The sequence below is a fragment of the Misgurnus anguillicaudatus genome, chromosome 1 (assembly GCF_027580225.2).
Source record: "Misgurnus anguillicaudatus chromosome 1, ASM2758022v2, whole genome shotgun sequence".
NCBI classification, from domain to species: Eukaryota; Metazoa; Chordata; class Actinopteri; order Cypriniformes; family Cobitidae; genus Misgurnus; species Misgurnus anguillicaudatus.
In genome coordinates, this window is record NC_073337.2 from 7,023,888 (window position 1) to 7,039,039 (window position 15,152).

General features: G+C 37.0%; 1 protein-coding gene across 1 annotated transcript; it reads right to left on the minus strand.

The window, feature by feature from the left end:
• Positions 1–105: 105 nt before the first annotated feature.
• On the minus strand, positions 106–11,485 carry ccnd2b (cyclin D2, b). The gene is made up of 5 exons (XM_055190860.2): positions 11,029–11,485; positions 9,326–9,541; positions 7,248–7,404; positions 6,307–6,455; positions 106–2,542 (listed from the first exon to the last, which is right to left on the minus strand). The coding sequence occupies exons 1-5, from the start codon at positions 11,221–11,223 to the stop codon at positions 2,381–2,383; spliced, it is 879 nt and encodes a 292-aa protein (XP_055046835.2). The 5' UTR covers positions 11,224–11,485; the 3' UTR covers positions 106–2,380.
• Positions 11,486–15,152: the final 3,667 nt, after the last annotated feature.

Genomic DNA, 15,152 nt, shown 5'->3' on the forward strand with positions numbered 1-15,152 from the left:
TCACATTCTAAAAGCATAAAAACAGAATGTTGAAAAACAGAATATGATTTAATAAATGTAAAAAATAATGTATTACTGTAAATATTAAAAAAGAAGAGAACACAGTTTTAATTTACTCAAAATTTATTAAGTTTCATAGGCCAAAATGAGGTAAGTGTTCAAATTTAAATTGTCAAACTAAGGTGGTTTTGCCACCGAACAATTCTTTGGAAATTTTCATATGGAGACATAACTTTAAAAACAATGCAAACATGGCTTCTTCGCCATTAAACATAACAAATCAGAAATCATATTTTTATCTAAACGATGTGCTGCCCCAGTTATACATTTAACACCTGATAAAACACCTAATTTTTGCTATGTGGTGAGTGAATCTGACAAGTCAGCAGCAGAACAAACCAGTAGAGTAAGAAACATAAAGAGGATCAGAATCAGCCTTCATATCCTACACCTGAAGTACTGTACTGAGGTATTGTGATGTGGGCAGGTGGATTGTTTGAAAGCAAAGAAGGCTTTCATGATACATTTAAATAGCGAACGAAGGCATACAACAGTCAAATTTAAACATAAAAGAGGAAAGACTGTGATGTCTGTAAGTAACCATCAAGACACTTTAGGGATGATGTTCTGTTATAGATAATAAATGACAGTGTAAATGCAAGAGAAAAAAGAGACATGAAAACAGCCACCATGAAAACACATTAAACAATTTAGGATATAGCAGCAACAAGGTATACAATAGCTTCATTTTTTTAAAACGTTTTTCTTTTAGCAGCACTGGAACACAAGTTATAAAATGTTTTACATAGAAACAAAGAATGAAACAGACTAAAGGCTTTGAAAGCACACAAAACTAAATGAATGAAAAGCTAAATGTGTGAAGATACGCAAACATGTAACATTGAAATAGGGACAAACCTGAAGTTCATTTGCATAGTTGTGTTTAAATGGCACAATGGTGTCACAGAACAAAACATTTAAATGTACTAAAAAACAATGAACTGATTTCTTTTTGAAAAGTGCAAAATCAACTTATAAAGAAGAAAAGAAAGAAATTTGGCATAATGTTTGAAAATATTAGTTTCTATATATATATAATATGAAAAAATATTCAAGTAGATGATGGATAAAGTAATAAAATAAAGTGATATAAAATTTGATGTCTATCTATGCTAACATGAATTCAACACAACTAAAGAAAACAACTAATCATCTTCACGTCAAATCTCACCATTTCTGTGAAAGTTGACAGTCAGATCAGTTTTTGGTCTAAATTTAGAAATATAACCCACAAAAGCACGCCTAATATGGGAAACCAGCCCCAAACAAAAAATAACTTAAAAATAACAAAAATAAAACCCCTTAGAAATCATTTGTCCTCCTCATGGTAAACTGATGGGAGGAGAGTTCTGAAAGTGCATCCGTGTCGTGTTTTTACTAAAGAAGGTTTTCAAAACTCTCAAACTGCCATAAATCCTCCAGCATTATAGCGAGTGTTTCAGTTGCATGCATGATCAAATTGAAACAAATCATGGCACCGAACTTCTTCAGCACAGTCTAAATAAAAACTAAACAAATTATAACGTCTCCCAAACCTTTTCATCACTCATTTCCCACACTAAATCATTTTTCTATCACATACACAATCTTTCCATCCTTTAATATTTATCTCTTTTCAGGGGCAGTCGTAGCCTAGTGATAAGAGAGACTCACAGAATTAACCCCTGTTGCTCCCCGGGAGCCGTTGGGATAGCTACCCACTACTTTCATCCTTGCATAAATCTTCATCGCCTTCACTACATACTTGATCCATCTGAAATTCTCCTGCGTGCTCATAAAATTGGGATGAGCATGCATGAACTAAAACTAATCAACGTGTTAAAATCACCACTTTATTTCTCTATTCTGTATTACAGTCTTCACCTATGATCATTTCTGAGTTGTTTAATGCCTACAGTATGATTAGAAAATTGATTTTGGACTAATAGATGTCTTAGTTTGTCCATATCAATTGAAACTAGCTTCTGAATGCACCAAGTGGATGATATGAACAGCCACTGTAAATAATACATCATGTAATATACTAAAGTTATTGTAATAGTCATTATTATTTTATTATATATAGCAATATTAATAGGATATTCTATTGTATACTAGCCAATACAAGTGTATGCTCACTACTAAATAACTTATTATGTATTATTAAATATAGTTCACTTAAATTCAAGTATGTAATTGCACCGTCTGCAGATTGAAAGCGACTGCAGGCTCTCTTCCTCCTTTTTTTGTTAGTCTAATGTGGCTTTCCAATAAATCTTAAATACAGTGAAATAAAACTGTTATTTGTATGATGAGGAGGTGTGGTGGACAGGAACTGACATCATAAGTTGACATCACGCACGTCTGTGGGGGTGCAGGACAGGTTCGGAGACTCTGTGGCTTTGCTGTTGGCTCGGCCGTCTTGTTTTTCTGGGTGTTGACTTTCTTTGAGGCTATTGGCCAGCAACTGCTCCATCTGCTCTTGACATGACTTAAGATAGTCCTGCATCAGAAAGAGAATGAATTACACGGGTTTCCATCAAATTGTTTCGTTTAAAGCCCCCTTAACCTAGAAAATGCCATTTTCGCCAGTATGTATGCAGAAAGATTATGTTATGATACAAATCCAGTTTTTCTTCGTCACACATAATAGGCTGTTGGGGATGCCCTATCAATGTGATGTCACATTGATTACGCCCCAACCATAACTGCCTCATAAGGGTGTAGTTTAACCTTCTGCCGGAAACACATGTTTTGATGTAGCCCAAAGCAGTATTGGGGAAAGTTACTTTTAAAAGTAATGCATTACAATAATAAGTTACTCCCCAAAAAAGTAACTAATTGGGTTACTTAGTTACTTTTCATGGAAAGTAATGCTTATGTTACTTTTAAGTTACTTTTGCATGACTTTTTCTTACTTTGCAGGTGTTTTTTATAACTGAGAAGTTCTGCATTCAGAAATTGCATATTTCCATCGCAAAAATGTCAAGCTCTGATCTGCCACATCCGTTTCTGACTTAAACTGTTCACGCATAGAATGTGTAATTCTACGTTAATACGTTCAGTTTAATGCAGTACATTGTTTTTTTTACATCTAATTAAACTGAAAAGTAACTCGCATTACTTAAAAAAAGTAACTCAAATATTAATGTGTACATAAATAAGGTAATGCGTAATATTATTACTTATAAAACGGTTAGTTCCAATCCTTGATTCTGATTGGTCAATAGGTGTGCTTTATTCGCAATAAAACACTGCTATGACCGCTTCACCCAACTGTTCTATTTAATATCACTGCGCCCTTAGCAACACCCTTAGCAACACATAAACATATAATGAGACAAAGTCTGAGAACAGTTTGTTGTTTTTATTTGAGCTTTCATGTTGTTTTTCGCAGTCAGGGACTATTTTTTCTAGCGGAAGGAATGCTTTTATTGATTTAACTTCATGAAAGTTGCACTAATATTTTTTTTACTTTAATATTGTGTGGTAACCGTTTTATAAAAGCAATAAGGTACTCGAGGCAAGTGCTGTATCGTGAATAAGTAAATTCACGATACAGCACAGCCTCTCGTACCTTATTGCTTACTTATTACACGGCTCTCTGGAATGCTTGATTCTGATTGGTCAGTTGAGACATTTGCAGGTTCGTTCTTTTCAAATAATAACCGCTCCAAAGTAATAACGCATAGCCGGTACTACTTGTACGATTAAAATCGCTCCGCACCAATAAAGACCAATAAAGGTTACTGTTTGGCGCCATCTTGTGACAAACACCTGACAACCACAATTAAGAATGGAAAATTTTGACATTAATTTTAACATGTACGGACAAAACAAAACATTTAAACAGTGGATAGAAGAACGAACAACGACACAGAGAGCTTACTGAGACTGAACTTGACAAAATAGAGCATGACAGCTACGAAGCCAACACACAAAAAAATACAGAATGGGCATTAAAACTTCTCAAAAACTGTCTAAAAGAGAAAAAAATGGAGACAGACAAGTATGAAGCAGAGGATCTTAATAAGGTATTACGATCATTTTATGCATCTGTGCAAAGTTTCGCGGAAGGATAAAAATGTTAATTTAAAACAAATATGCCAATAAAATGTTTCAAATTCATATTCATGTCAGTTTTTTTTCTTATGTGACAAGTAGCCGTGTAATAAGCGGGATAATGTAGAGGCAGCCGGTAGTTATCAGGAAAATAACACTGTCGGGGCTTATTTGCACGTAATGCACGTTAAGAGCTCGTTATAGTTGTGCGTAGGTCCTACGGCGTAGCCGCGATGGTGTAGGTTCCGCGACGGTTTTTATTTATACTTTTGCGTCATCGTCATTGACGTGCAAACATGCGCAGACTGCTGGTGTAACCACAGTAGCAGACCGACCGTCAAAGAAGAAGAAGAAGCTTAGCAAGTTAACCCGCAAATGAAGAAGAAACAGCAACTTGTTGTGTATTATTTGAGAAGACCAGCAATGACGAAAGTAAATAAACAGCGACTTTTGTTGCAGTTTGAGTTAAATCACTCATCAAATGGAAATACGCAGTTTTTTACCTGACGAGAGGGGTTCTGGTGGACCCCTCACAGCGCTTGCGGTCCGCGTAGAACTGACGCACTGTTAAAAATTTTGCGAGGTGCACGTCAGGCTACGCACAGGCTACGGATAACCTACGGCGTAGAGCTTACGCATGACTATAAATCGGGCTTTACTTGTAACGCGTTCCCCCAACCCTGTTCCAAAGCACATTTGTAAGCGCTCTACCCCATACTTTGCATATGGGGAGGGCAACAGAAGCTTTCTTTGCCATGTTCAACATCGTATAATGAAAGATCTGTGGTGTATTTTTAGCTGAAACTTTACAAACGCATTCTGGGGATACCAGAGATTATTTTTATATTGCTGAAAACATTGGTTAACACCTAGGTTAGTGGCCATTTAAGATGCTTTGTAGCAAGTCAACTAGATCACTGGGTCTCAAACTAGGAGCCGCCATATGATGCCAGGGAGACTCAGTGTTTGTAAAATAGATTAATATATCATAAATTGTGTTTAAACTTAGGCCACCAACCAACATGTTTTGTATAATTTAAATGTAAATGTCTGGGGATAGACCCTATACACGGGGTATGCACGCTGAAAAGTTTGAATACCACTGAACTAAATATCAACAACTTTATGTTCCACTTTGAAATTATCAGTATTTATTGTTTTTTAATAGACAAAAAAAATCAACGTTTCTGTTAGTTTCTCCTGTATTGTCTGTATACAAATGGACTTACTCTGCTGTGCTGTTCATTCAGTGTTTTATCCATGTCAGTTTATTATTGTGGTATCTGCCCCTAATTGGCACATAAAACAAAATGCACATGTGGTTGACTGAATTTTGTAAGTCAGACAAATATTTCCTTTCTAAAATGGACAGTTTGTGGCCGAAAAGCCTGTCAAACTTAAATGTGCAATCTAGCAAAGCCGTGCTACATAAAGTCAGACATTGAAGACATTTCTATCAGTCTGTCTCTGCAGTGATGTTGGAGGTCTGATGGGAAGGTCCAGTATCACATCCTGCACTTAAACTCTCATCTTTAGATAACTAAAACCAGGCAGTGGGTCTAACATGGCAACAACAGGCCCAAAAATTAGTTAGCACAAAAAAATGGTTGCAAACGGAGACATATATTGGTAATTTCCAGAACTTCAGAATAAAATAGTGGACACATTGAGGAGAGACAAAGAGTGTGTTTGGCGTTACGAGCGAGTCTGTGTGTGCATACGCTAGTGTGTTAGGAGTTAAAATGGGGCGTTCACTCTCTGGGTCTAGTTCAAAAAAGTTTAACAGCGAGACTTTCAAAACAGCCTGAAGGCAATGTGTCTACGTGTGTGTCTATCCAGTAGAGCGCTTTAATCCACGGATGTGTCTCGCCACAAGAATGTAGTCCTGAATACACATCACCATCGTGCCGTGAACGCTTACGCACACATTCATTCATAAAATGACACATTGCTCTCCGTTTCCAAACAGTCATGCATGAATATCCAGCAAATGCAAAGTCTGCCACTCTTTTTAATGTCCACAAACTTCCAATTTTTTTCATACTGTGAAGAATAAACCTTCTTATGTCTTCTTTCTTAATTTCTTGTTTCAGTAAAAATACATCAACATGTGAACTCAACATCATGGGCTCTTTAAGGAAGTTGTTCAGCAATATTTGTTTGTTTGTTTAGAACATGAAGGTATGTTGGACCGTTGACACTTACCACCTCAGTGTTGGTGATTTTAGCCAATAGCTCCATCAGATCATATCCCCAAAGACTTTGGTCATTTTTATCCGTCTGGAGGCCACACACCGCTGCCCCCACACTTCCAGTGGCAATCATGGATGGAGGGTAGATGGTGAAGCTGTGATCTGAGCAACACAAACATCCCAAAACATCAGTGACGTGGTCAGACTGTTCCCTGGAACATTACTCACCTGTGTGAAAAACTTCCCAGGAACTTCCAGTTTTGATCTATGGTGTCTGAGTAAAAAGATCTGACTGCTTCTAACATCTGTTTTGAATTCCACACAAACCTCAACCTGACTTTTACACGCTTTACGGCTTCGGTCAGGAGAGCTGTTTTAAATCCTTAAATCCTCCCGCAGCTGTGAATGGAAAGAGGGGAGAGCTTTCCTTCGTCCCACACGCTGCCTTCCGCCCTTCATATCTCAGAGGGCTTTGAGGTTCCAGGAATTACTCCCTTCTTCCTCCGTCTCACGAGCTTGAGAACCGTCCACAGTCTGGGAGGAAACCCTTCGCTATTTTGCACCGTTTAAAATGCTTTGCTGGCGTTGTACGTTTCTCAGATGCAGAGGATGCAAATGTCAATCTTGAATAAACACACAGGAGAAGCTGCCATAGTGCAACAGCTGTGCATCAAACCAAAATATGTAAAACGCAAGAAGAAAATCATGTTCTGGTATTTGGTCGGCTCGTGCTGAGGTTTAAACAGATGCAGGGAAACACCCAGTTATATATATATACTACGGTAACTTTTATAGACATGAATAATAGGAGAAGCTCAAGATTCAGATTGGGAATGAGGAACACGGAAATTAAACCTAAGGATACGGACTTCTACATACATCATCAAAACCTGGAGGTCACTCGGTGTGTTATTTAGGGTGTATTAATGTGTGTGCGACTGAATGCACTCCTACCTGTTGCACAGAGGGCGATGAAGGTGTGCGCGTGTTTGCGGATAAGCGTCAGTCTGTCTTCGGGAAAGGGAAGTTTGTGCAGAATGTGTTCGATGAAGTCAAGAGGGGTGATGGCAGCCATGTTCCATTTCAATTTACTCAGCACCACCAATTCCCACTCCAGCAGAGAGCAATGGAGAGAAAGAAGAAAGGGAGACATGAAACTATGAAGGATGCTGAAAGATTTGGTTATTGTAGTACATTCAGTCTCTTTAAAATATGTTTCACTTTAGCGGAGGCATCATGTCTATTCAGATTGGGGCATGTCTAATACCATTTAAATGGAATTTTCTTGAAAATAATAACTGCATTCTTAAAGGGACACTCCACTTTTTTTGAAAATATGGAAATCATCTTTTCTAGCTCCTCTAGAGTGAAACATTTCATTTTTACCATCCTGGAATCCACTCAGCCGATCTCCGGGTCTGGCGGTACAACTTTTAGCATAGCTTAGCATAATCCATTGAATCTGATTAGACCATTAGCATCACGCTCAAAAATGACCAAAGAGTTCCACAATTTGACTCTTCTGTAGTTACATCGTGTACTAAGACCAACGGAAAATTAAAAGTTGTGATTTTCTAGGCAGATATGTCTAGGAATTATACTCTCATTCTGGCGTAATAATCAAGGACCTTGCTGCCGCAACACGGCAGGAGGCGCAATGATATTACGCAAAATAGTCCGCTGTTATTAAAATTAACGAAGGGGATTTTTTTCAGGTGCTGCGTAATATCATTGCACCTCCCGCAGCCATGTTACGGCAGCAAAGTCCTTGATTATTACGCCAGAATGAGAGTATAGTTCCTAACCATATCTGCCTAGAAAACCACAAATTTAACTACAGAAGAGTCAAGTTTCAAATAGGAAAAGTATCGAAACTCTTTGGTCATTTTTGAGTGCAACGCTAATGGTCTAATCAGATTCAATGGATTATGCTAAGCTATGCTAAAAGTGGTACCGCCAGACCCGGAGATCGGCAGAATGAATTGCAAAACGGTAAAAATCAAATGTTTAATTCTAGGAGAGCTGGAAAATTAGCATATTCTGTCCCTTTAATATTTAAGATGATGATGATTATAATGTACGAGGGTTGCTCAAGTCAAACTGGGACTTTTCATTTCATGAGTCTCGTTCCTAGTAGATTCAAATTAAGGGTCAGTGTACAATACTGTGGCAGAAATAACTCATACACGTCTTTATTTAGTCACAATGTGCAAATTGTGGGTGGAACAGTAAAATCTACAGTTCATATGCAATTTTACGACTTGATTAATCCACATATCTTCCTTGTACACCAAACAACTGGTACCACTAGTCTAACAAGTCAAACATATAAAGAACAAATACGCTATGTTACTGTAGTTTAAATAAATCTGGCATTTAAAAATTAGCCTGCACTTTGAATATTGATGTTGCCCAAGTGACATCATCCTGTAGCTGTACAATGAATCACGCTATCATGCAAAGCTCCGCCCCTCATCTTTAATCTCAACCAACCAGATGCTGCATCCTCTGCACTCACTCAACTTCCTTCCTCGCACGTGCCCGGCTCGATTTGTTTTGCCTGCTATAGCCGCTTTCTGAGAAACATTTTCATTTTCGCAAGAACATCACACGAGGGAAAAAACAAGCCAAAGTCAGAAACTCTGCAATGTGTCGGTGGTGCGTTACGGTTACTCCACCCGAAGGGACGGTCCCTCTTCAAGTGACACTGAATCAGCACAAAAATCAAGACTTTTAAAGACTATGCAAATAATAGTTTATGCATCTATTTGTTTTATTAACATCACTATTTTAATTTGACCTAGCCAATCTAGACTGTTTTTAGTGCCTTTGTTCTTTCCTTAAAAGATTGGCACAAATGGTGAGAAATCATTACAAAACAATCCTCCAACACTGCAATTTAATCCTTTAGGCCAGTTCTCTCACCTTAGTAATAGAGGTTAGAAATGTGATGTTTAATAGAAACAACCATCAGGAGGAATAGATGTGTCTATAATGTAAATGCGTATAAATATGTCTGAATTCATTCTTACCAGCAGTTGCTGACATGTTATGGAGTTGTCGGTGTACATGCAGAGCTTTCTGGTTGACAACGGGCGACATGCTTTTAATTTTGAAGCAAGGAAAAGACACACGGCTCCTAACAGCTGCAAGTAAGATTTTCTCATAGGAACCGCAGCTAAAAATCTATCCAGGTAGTTCATCGCCAAGGGAAAGACGTCTTCTTCACATTTCTCCTCTTCACACACCTAGAAAGGCACAGAGAGTTTTCACAATTTGATATGTAAAAAAGGGATAGTTCACCACAAAATTGACTCACCCTTAAGAAATCCTAAGTGTATATGACTTTCTTCTATTAACCAACCACAGTCCAGACAGATATTTAATAACTGTATGGATTAGGTTTTGATTGATAAGGCTTTTTTGGAGCTTCAAAAATGGGGCACTATTCAGTGCCATTAATTATATAACTTATAAGAACTTGTAAGAATTTTTTAGTATAGGTGAACTACTCCTTTAAAGGTGCCGTGTGTAATTTTTAGAAGGATCTCTGAAATGCAAAATAATATACAACACTACATTATCAGGGGTGTATAAAGACCTTACATAATGAACCGCTATGTGTTTATTAACTTAGAACGAGACCTTTTTAACAGAGCGACAGAGGGTCCCCTTACATGGAAGTCACCATTTTGTGACGCCATTTTTCTACAGAAGCCCTTAACGGACAAACTTTTTTACCAAGTTGTCTCCGACGATGACATGTTTGTGCAGTGGTGGCTACCGTAACTTTTCTATGTGTTTCAAAAGCGAGGGGTGAGCAGTGGAGTAAGCCGTTGGTTGCAATTCGCAACCTCACCACTAGATGCCGGTAAAATTTACACACTGCACCTTTAAGAGTGCTTGCTTAAATTCATATACTGTATGTTCTTTGCCCATTATGTAACAATTAAAAATTGGTATTTTAGATTAAATTTTTCTGTTCTAGCTGCTGTATACTTAATGTTTTTAGGCCCTACAGTAAAAATAATTTGACTTTGGGTATTATTAATAAAATCTCTCATGAGAAAGAGGAACTTTCCATCTTCATTCATTTTAAGAAGGGTGTGCTGCAAACCCCAATGACGCCCACACACATCAATGCTTTGCTGATTCGTCACGTTTAAAAAATGAACTAGGAAGTGACAGCATATAATATCTTGCTTAATATAAACTATATCCAACAATAATTATGACTTATTATGAACTGTAATAGTTTTAAATCCATGACTTTCAACATGGCTGCATGTTTGCACCACTTGGTGCATCTGTAATAAAAATCGCCAAAACTACATAAAGACATAAAAGTATTTAAACTGCACACGTAAATAAAGCACAAACTCTCATCTTTCAAATGTGCAATGACTTTAAGCGAAATACAAAAGTATTTCTATTTAAATTAGAACAGCTCGTGTGTTCACGAAGTGGGGAGTTTAAGCATTGCATGCATTTCCTGGTGCTGGCTTTATTGAACTTTATCGAGCTTTTCTTGACATCCAAACTAAACTTTGCACATTGATGTATATATTATCAATAAATAGGCTATGCATACATAGGTGAAAAGAGACAATGAACTAGTTTAAGTATGTTTATACTATAATAACACGAATGGATAGTCTATTTAGCAAACAGAACGAACTGTATCACATACTACCGGCGTTTAAAATCGGTTTAACTATAATGTTTAAATACAAACCTCCAGCATCCATGTTGCGAGCACTCGCCTCATAAAAGGTTGAATATCCGTTTGAACACAATTAAAAAAAGGTCTCTGTGGTACAAATCTGTCCTCCACTGTTAAAAGACTTTGCAAGACTCTTTCATCGCAGAAAATGTTTGGATCTTTCTGAGCTCTTCTGTTTGTCTGGTTTTCCAAGCAAAACAGATCCATGTTGCGGTTTTCCACGGCTTATGTCAAAAATAAACTGTTTAAAGTGACAGATGCATGAAGCTGTGACTGTGCAAATATGGAAGATGATGATGGTGATGTTTTTGCCTTGGGCATCAATCGGCTTCGTCTTGACTTGCAGTGTTAACGCTTTCACTTTTCACATCACGGAGGCTGTAATCCCAGGCATGAGTCTTTCTGTCTGAACTACAGACACGGATGAAGGAGATCACTCTTCTGACTGCATGACCACCCAAAAGCCAACGTCAGTCCCTCCTCCCCCTCCCCTCATATATTAAAGGGGACATATCATGAAAATCTGACTTTTTCCCATGTTTAAGTGCTATGATTGTAATGTAAAAGATTAACCCAGTAACTTAGTTTTGGTAAACCATTCTCTCCAAGCTAGTGAAAAAATAGGTCATTGAAATTTTGCTCCCCTTGTGATGTCAGAAGTACATAATACCGCCCCTTAAAGCAACACTATGTAGTTTTTTTACCTTTAAATAATGTCTCTAAAATTATTTCAGTGATAGAACAACTTTTAACTGGACAAATTGTACTGTTGCTGCAACCTGAGCAGCCTCCTAGCTGCTACAAGCACACCCTGAAAGTGACGGTGGAGGGTAGAGCACACAGCCCCACCCCTCTCCCTGCCTGCAGAAGAGTGTCTGATACCAGGCACTGTTGTGCTTTTCAACCACATGGGGGAGCTGTAAGTCATTTTTACATGGAAACTACATAGTGTTGCTTTAACCTGCACTATCCAACCACGGCACTGCAATTTAGTCCAGACATCAGCTCATTTGCATTTAAAAGGACACACACAAAAATGGAATGCTATAATAAATTATCTATATGGTATTGTGAGCTAAAACTTCACATATGTACTTTGGGGACACCAAAGATTTATTTTACATCTTAAAAGGTCCCCTTTAACGTTTCAGGAAAATCTTATATTGTCTCTTTGCTGCCTATATTCATAGCAAATGCAACCAGTCAATGATACCAAATGCACAATGAAACAATGTGCACAAAGTTAGATAAATACATAGCATATGATGCAATTTTTTATTTCTTCTCACATGGAGATGCACATGCCCAATAAACTTATCAGTAACACTTTACAATAAGGTTGTACAATTTTGTTAACATTACATGAACAATACAGTTGTTAGGCTATTTATGTCAATGTTAGTTAATGTGCATTGACTAATGTTTAAAGTTACAGCTTTTGATTTTAAACATGTTTTAGTAAATGCTCAATTTAACACGAACAAAAATTAATGAATGCTTTAGAAGTATAGTTCATGTTAACTAATGTATTAACTAATACAACATTATTGTAAAGTGTTACTCTCTGCAACAATTAGGTGGGAGTTTTGTTTATACATCTGAATAATGAAGAAAATATGCATTCTATTTTGTTGTAAATAGCAAACATGATACTACAATACTATGGTAATAAATTTGGCTTACAAAAAGTTTAATGACACAGTAAAGCCGTAGAATAAAGGGAAGTACAGGTTGGGCTTGCTCAGTTACATAACAGTGAAATATGAATAACCAATAAGACAGCAAGAAAATAGCTTGAATAGGCAGATTTTACCAGCAAAAAGACTTGATGTGTAGACCAACACAATATGATAACAGTTTAGTTTATCCACCTCCTTTGTTAAACTGAAATATCTGTTTTTAGATAACAAAAGTTTTCTGATGCCCACCGCACCTGTCTGTGTATCTCTGGTTAATGAAAAATGATACCTGATAACAAATTGAACATATGTTAAAAGAGATGAAAAACAATTATGAATGACATCCAAAACACAATAATTCATTCATTATTTAGACATAACAGTCTGTAACAGATGAAGAAGGTGAAATGGAGTCAACAGAGTCATACCATCAAACATCTGGTCATTATTCTTATAAGTAGGTGAAAAGGCGTCTTATGTGCTGCATCAAATATGTGTTGTAAATGGGGCAGAACAAAAAGATACAAGGAATAGAGGTGCAGAGATAAGAGTCCGGTTTGTTACCTCACACTTTATTCAGGAAAAAAATGCATGAAACAGGACTCGTTGCTGTAAATTCTGTCATCTTTAAAATGTGACACTGAATACAACAGGAAGTTGTACTGCCATTGAATTAGTTAATCAGTTAATGTTCCAGAACTACAGGTAAACAGAAACATACTTAACACACATCTGTCTGCAATTCACAAAAATCTGCATGCTTGCAGTTGATACACTACTGAAATATTCCTCTGTCGGGAATTAAATGAGTCAAAATCTGCTTTGGCCGATCATTGACTCCTGACTAAACACCACATAATGGAATTTCATTCAAACCAAAAATTCTTCATCTCAAGTGTTATATTACTCGCAGAAGAGTAAATTCAGTAGTGAAACTTTAAAGCACAGGACTTTTTTAAGATGTCTTTTTTAAGAAATCTTTGATGTCCCCAGAGCACATATGTGAAATACTATATAGATCATTTATTATAGCATGTTAAAATTGCCACTTTGTAGGTGTGTGCAAAAATGTGCCGTTTTGGGTGTGTCGTTTAAAATGCAAATGAGCGGTTTGTTGCAATTGAAACTCAATTGTGCTGTGAATTATTTTCTCTCTCTTTTTCTCTGCACTAAATGGCAGTGCTGTGATTGGATAGCAGATTAAGGGGTGGTATTATTATAATAAGAGCTCCTTATGACATCATAAGGAGAGCCAAATTTCAACGACCTATTTTCTCATGTGCTTGTAGAGAATGGTTTACCAAAACTAAGTTAATGGGTTGATCTTTTTCACATTTTGTAGGTTGATAGAAGCACTGGAGACCCAATCATAGCACTTAAACATGGAAATAGTCAGCTTTTCATGCCATGGCCTCTTTAAACATGATCCTGTTGACCAATTTAAAGATATCCAACATATTTTGCCCCATAAAAGGAGGCGCAAGATAGTAAAAAGACAGTGACACAGATCTCAAATCTATGAGAGATATATTGCTCTTAAGTATTGGGACAGTAAAGGCAAAATTGCTCTTTTTGCTGTGGAGTCAAGATATGCCTAAGCATTAACAGGTTAAGTACAGAATGTCTCATTTTATTTTTCACCCGTTACCAACATACTGTACGCACTTTTCTGACTCAATGGAACAACATGTGATCATATTGAGACAATTGTCTAACAAGTGTTAAGTGATGATAAGCTTTGCCGTGATGCATTAATTGTTCACACATGAGAATGTTTAGTTTCAGTTTGATCCATTTCTTGCATTTGGTGACAACACACATAAGTCATTTAAGGTTGTTGTTGGTAAAGCACGTATGTGTTAAAGGTGGAATACGTAGAATTTTTACCACTAGATGGTGCCAAAACACAATAACATCAAATGACGTTGTTTAATGACGCGCTGAAGCATCGTGGAATTATGGGATTTGTAGTCTTTAACTCAACCGCTGATGGCCATCAATCAGACGCGAACAAGAAATCACATTGACGGATAAGGTAATCAAGTCTTATAAATGTTGCGTTTGATGACATGATGTAAGTTTATATGTGATGTTCAAAACGAAATTGTTAGTCATAGATGTCACAGTATTAGTCCAAATTCGATGGTTAACACAGCACAGAATTAAGTTTTCAACTTACAATCTACAATGATTTTTAAAATAATGTATTGACAGTACAAATCTTATTGTGAAGTGTCTTAAAGTGACCATTTATATTGCTGTACAATACCTTTGATGTGCATATCGTCCGCGGGAAGACGCGCTGATTACAGTCTACACACTAATGTTGTGATCAATATAATAGCATACGTTTTTTGAAGGGTTACGAATTAAAACAACTCACCCAACGCGTAAAACACAAGCAAGATCAGAATCTCTGTCTAGTTAAATGTTGTCGCGAAGCTCTCTTCATCCAGA

Excerpts from the sequence above, each read along its gene's own strand:
- ccnd2b (XM_055190860.2), bottom strand. The coding sequence starts at position 11,223 with ATGGATCTGTTTTGCTTGGAAAACCAGACAAACAGAAGAGCTCAGAAA. Across the intron at positions 9,542-11,028 it reads TCGCAACATGGATGCTGGAG|GTGTGTGAAGAGGAGAAATG; the intron begins GTTTGTATTTAA and ends GTGCCTTTCTAG. Across the intron at positions 7,405-9,325 it reads TAACATGTCAGCAACTGCTG|TGGGAATTGGTGGTGCTGAG; the intron begins GTAAGAATGAAT and ends TCTCTGCTGGAG.